At 37.9% G+C, this 5,658-nt stretch overlaps 1 protein-coding gene across 2 annotated transcripts in view; it reads left to right on the top strand.

Moving 5' to 3' along the window:
- The first annotated feature begins 998 nt into the window (after nucleotides 1–998).
- LOC109478342 (cGMP-dependent protein kinase 1-like) overlaps nucleotides 999–5,658 on the top strand; it is a 23,528-nt gene continuing 18,868 nt past the window's right edge. For both annotated transcript variants that reach the window (XM_019779861.1, XM_019779859.1), the window contains exons 1-2: nucleotides 999–1,128; nucleotides 1,749–1,903. In XM_019779861.1, the coding sequence (XP_019635420.1) occupies nucleotides 1,000–1,128; nucleotides 1,749–1,903 (284 nt within the window). In that variant the 5' untranslated portion in view covers nucleotide 999. The remainder of the gene's footprint in view (nucleotides 1,129–1,748; nucleotides 1,904–5,658) is intronic.

The raw sequence follows: 5,658 nt of genomic DNA, 5'->3' as shown, positions 1-5,658 counted from the left end.
CAATAACAGTACATATATACATAGTATACACATATATATATATATATATATATATATTCTTCACTTCTCTTCAGGGAGTTTTACGTTGTAACATTACATAACATACACATAACATCAATAATTTGTTCACCATTATTGCATATAGCCTACCTTTATTTGCGTTCATATTTTGTTTGGATTCTGTTATCTGTACCTCTGATCGTCTTTTGTTTATGTATAATTTATTGAATCGGTGTCGTATAAGCCCACACGGGCTGGGCGCGGGATAGCGCACGACACGGAAATAAAGCATCATTCATTCATTCATTCATTCATTCATTCATACACATTGCATTAAATTTGAGTACACAATATATACAAATATACATTCTTCAATTCTACCAGTCCCGTTATAGTCCCGTTAGTAGCTGCTGATGTTAAAAATTATTCCTTGTTGCAGATCTTGGTGCTGTAACTGTGCTGGTTAGTTACCAGCTCTACATGTAGCTTGCTGTTATGTGTTGTTGGTTGCTTATTATGGAAGAGCAATTCAGTGACTAATTGATTCATATCAATATTGACATACCTTAAGAGAGCTTACCGATGAGGCTTAAGTATGACGTGTGCACCGCCTAACGGCGTACATTGTCGTATACTAATTATCATATAGATATAGAGGATCCTATTCACAGTAAAAAAAAAAGATGGAAGAAAAGCAGACAATTTTTAGTGACATTTCGTTCAGTAGTTTACGATATTATATAAAGGAAATGGTCTCAGGAGCAATACTTGTGTATGCATGCGGCTGGGTGACGCCAACACATCGCCTACACATGGCATATGATTTGTTTGTCATTGATATTTGCGTGTGCCTTTCATTTGAAATAATATCTGTGCATCTGTGAGCACGTTGACGTTGTAATTTGGGTGCCACACTAGTGCGAAACGCATTCAACCAAACGACAAAATTTGTTTCAAGATTTTGCTTCAAATTTCGCCTTTGGTTCCCTTCTAGCCGAGATGGGGAGTCTTTTGGAGATGCAGAAGCTTCTCAAGAAAAAGGACGAGAAGATCAGAGAACTTCAGGTTCAGCTGGAGAGAAAAGATGCCGAAATCATCGAGCTGAAGACGAAACTGGACAAATATCAGGTGAGCAGACACTCTAGACCTGTGTTGAGGATATATTATCATACCCCATAACACATCTATATTTTACAAAAATCAACCAGCGTCTTTTGCTGTTTTGCATCTTTCTTCAAGAGATTTGTGTATTTATATAGCTGATGATCATTGTGAAATATTGCTTATAGACCTTTAAGAATATACATCACGTAAGAGGTATATTAAGACGTGACACCCATGGGTTATTAAATACGCAAGGATATCTTCCATTTGTCCATACAAGACATGAAGGACACTGACCAGTATCATGTAATGTATAGTTTTTAATACAAAGAGGTTTTTAAACTGCAGTTGACAAATCATTTGGCTTCCCCTAGTAGTTGACTGTACGGCACCTTTCCCTTAAGGCAGACTGAAGGGACGTACTCTGGTGAGCAGTTACAGATAGCTATAGTTTGTTTTGTCCTCCGTCTCGTCCACAATATGCCTTTTTTTAAAAATGCCTGTTTTTCTATCTCCCAGTCCGTGTTTAAACCCAGCATGGCGGTCATGAGCGGTGCTGCAGGATCGTTTGTGACGTCATTCGTAGTCATTAGTTTGTGACGTCCCCCGTCTCTTTCAATATATGCTTTTTTTTAAAAATGCAGTCCGTGTTCAAGCCCGGCATGGCGGCCATGAGCGGTACTGCAGGCCCGGCGGCGGTCAGGAGGCGTGCCCAGGGCATCTCAGCAGAACCACAGTCCATGAAAACGTTACAAGACGTCACCAAGCAGAAATTCAAAAAGTACATCAAGTCAAAAAGGTAAGCCAATGCATACACTTAAGTGTTCCTTTATAGCAAGCATTTTTAGCAAGACTGGCGGAGGGCCGCCAGCAGTGGAAGAACTTGGTCAAACATCATGCTGCCCCGACGGCTGACTAAGCTATGGGAGAGAGAGAGAGAGAGACTATATTTAGATGATGAAAATTGTTTTTTTAACCTTTTTTTGTTTACCTTCGCAGAAGATATTGTTTTTGCTCTGTTTCTTCCTCTTCTTCTCCCCTCAAAAATAAAGTCAATGACCTGGACTAGATGTCTGTCGCCATGGTAACTAGCATTGTAGCAGACACCCTGTGGTATTAGGTTACATTATATAGCAAGAGAGGATACTCACTATATAATATTACATATGAATGTGTTTAAGTAACAATAAACAGAGCACTAGTTTGTTAGGCTAGACCAATGAGAAGGTAAACATAACATGCATGTGCTTTTTTGCTAACGTTACCTTTCAAGTTCAAAACATAATTTTGCAATTGTGGGCACAAACTGTACTTCTAATCTGCATCAGCAAAACATTCTTCAAATAAGCACTTATATAAGCATGAGTGCGTATATAGATTTAATAAGTAAAACAAATTACGTAACAGGCTTACGTAAAAGAAAATAACATTTTTCACTCACTTGATACGATAGTTTATGCAGTGACAGCGAGGAAGATATATATGAACACGTTTACAGGCAGTAAGAATGAAAATTGGACCTTGTGGCTACATCAATCATGTTCCCAGGACACCTGAGGCTACATCAATCACGTTCCCAGGACACTTGGGGCCAAGGACGGTACGTGTGGTGAACATAATCGAGTTTGGTCTGGTCATTTCAAAAATCAATGCAATTTGCTTTAACGACTTTTGCGTCTCGGGTACGACTGTTATGCCTCAGGTACTCATAGAAACAAGGCTTACAAGATACTAAAATAGGAATATTTTGAATAATGTATGATTCATTTTCTTGGATACCTACTTGTTTTCTTTAACAGGAATTATCATAAATTATCTTTAAGTTTCCCATACTCAATAATTCCCCCTCATAATCAAATGGTATTATTTCGCTTACACAAAATAAACATACAGAAAAGCTAATACTGAAAGGACACGTGGAAGACAAAAAACAGATAAATAAAACCAGAAAACAATGAGGATATTGTATAAGGGATACACATTCGTATATAAGGAAAGAATAACAAACGGAATCTGTATAATGTACTCTTATCTATGAAAGTATGATACATATATTATAAAGGCTTGTAGATTAAAAGAATATCGGCGGTTTAAAAAAAATAAATTGTTTGCCTAGAAGCATAATTAAATTGGAAGTTGCTGGAAGTCAGTATTTATACCTTTCATTTGCTTTATTGAGAAACCGTTCCCCACCTCTCACCTGGTTGACAGTCTCCGCACGTCTGTTGTAAAGAGCTCTTCCGTGAAGTAGCATGTTAAGTTGATTGAAGTGCCACATGCTGTCTCTATACGCGGGCACGGGGAGGGGCAGATAGCTTTCACTCTGACGTCAAACCGATGGTTACGGAATCATTATGTCTCGCTCCCTGGTTGGTCTGAGCCTGTTATTGCCTTTGTGGATTGGAGGCTCTTTCCGTGATCAAGGCTCGATTTTTCACTCGTTTAAGCGATTTCTGGCGCGGTTCCCAGAGTTAGGTATACGAGGACAACATGTTTAATGTACCTACAGTTTTTTTAGACCACCGGCACAGCAATTTCTCTACATTAGTTCTTTTCCTAAGCCACAGCAAGTAAATTTTATGGATGACATTCTCCGCAGACGCCAAATTTAATGCGATAGGGCGAAAAAAACAAAGTGGGCAAAAAGACAAGATTCCTACATTTTAAATTTTCATCAGAAACCTTGTTAAACAAGAAATGATACCTTTATTGTTGTACGTTTACTGCCAACTATTACAACATTCATTTCTCTCTGAAACAACTTTGAAAAATACGTTTTCAATCATTGTACAAATGGTTCTGATTCAGTGGGAACATCACATTTAAAAGGAATAAACATCAAAGTGAAAGACAAAACAATAAATCAGGGCCTTGTCTTGTCTCCTCTATCTCTCGTCATATTTATCTGCCATCCACATTATGGCATGGCAACAGCCCGTTTTCGGCATGTTGACCACTGTAAGAGGGCAACAATTTTTTTTCAAGGCGAAAATTTAATGTTCTTGATGATGTCATCCATAAAAATTACTTGCTGTGGCCTTATCAAGTCGCCTTTCTGTTTTTCTTATGTCACCTTGTAACTTAACGTAAGGCAACATTTTACACCCAAAAGTGACGCAATGATAGTTGAAAGAATTGACGTATCCGTTATCGCCTTTATTACCGTATAATGAATGCGTCTGCTCACTGTTAGATGGGCTAACGGTGCAGTAGCGCTCCATTCGGTAAGTTTGTGAATTGCAGGGATTATACGCTGCAGTAACATGCCGGTTGGTCGATGGAGGAACCTTTCTAAAAGTTATGATTTTGTTTTAGGTAATCACTTTTGATTCATATGATAAATCATGCATGCCGGGCCCAGAAATATGATATTTCCTTTAAATCGCGATATGTAGTGACCTGCCATGCCTTGCTTACCCGCACGATGGCGCTACAGGCGTAGCACCAGTACATTCACACCAACAAAGATTCACAGAATCACAAGCATTTGCGCACATCTTAGCCGTAATTTATTGCAATGCAAACTGAAGTATTGTTCCCATGTCCTTTTTTATTGTCCATCAAGAAACTGGAAAGTTCTTTAATTAGAATATTCTCTTAAAACCATTTTTATAGCTTGGTTATCAGCCACCAATAAGAACAGGCATATCCATAACTAATATAAAGGACTCGTAATGTTTGTGTTTTTGTTATATTAATAGCGGCTTTCCTATAAAATACAAACTCCTTGAAACCTGTATGTATTGGCGTGGCCTTGTAAGACCAGACTCACATGAATACACCATGTAATCTCTCACGGTAAGCCAGTCGTATTAAATGTAACCTATATACTCAAGCTATGTATACATGCACGTGGGTGAGAGCATGTGACACATTCCAGTTAAAAATAACCCACCTTTCCCAGGGATTAATTACTTGTACGCACAGTAACAGTACGTAGGTAGATACCCACTGTGTGCTATGATTGGTATGAACGGGGACTGTCTAAAACTACCTATTTAATTCTAAACGTTAGCATTTCTTTAAATGGGATATTATATATGGGTGTTTTGTTGGCATCATTTTCACACAAAATTAAATGACAGCGTCATCTGCTATTCTACACAGATGCTGAAGTGCGCATTTTAGGCATCTTAATATTATTATTATACATAAAACTTATTCAAACATGTATACAATTGCGCAGTTTAGGCATCTTAACATTATTATTATATTGTGTTACAAGGAAAAGACTTCAAAATTGTGTAGCTTTTAAATATCTAGAATTAAAATTACGGACCTATAGTCGACTGCAAGGTATTTTCATTTTATTTCGAATGGTTAAATGCAGGACATGAAACTAAAAAAAACAAGGGAAATCGTAGATTTCAAACCTCCGGGTTTTTTTTCTATTGGTTTAGGTTATTTGTTTGTGTGTAGTATGAAAGTTATGTGCGTAATATGTTTGTATATGCCGGTTTGATGGCTACTGACGGTTGGTTCGGTATGGACTGTTGATTAACGCAGTGTTCGAAATACTTTTTTGAGCAAAGTAGCACAGTGTGCTACCTAGGG

Source organism: Branchiostoma belcheri, unplaced genomic scaffold (assembly GCF_001625305.1).
Source record: "Branchiostoma belcheri isolate BF01 breed outbred unplaced genomic scaffold, Haploidv18h27 scaffold43, whole genome shotgun sequence".
NCBI classification, from domain to species: Eukaryota; Metazoa; Chordata; class Leptocardii; order Amphioxiformes; family Branchiostomatidae; genus Branchiostoma; species Branchiostoma belcheri.
Note: the sequence above shows the minus strand (reverse complement) of the source record. Positions and strands in the feature narration are given on the sequence as shown.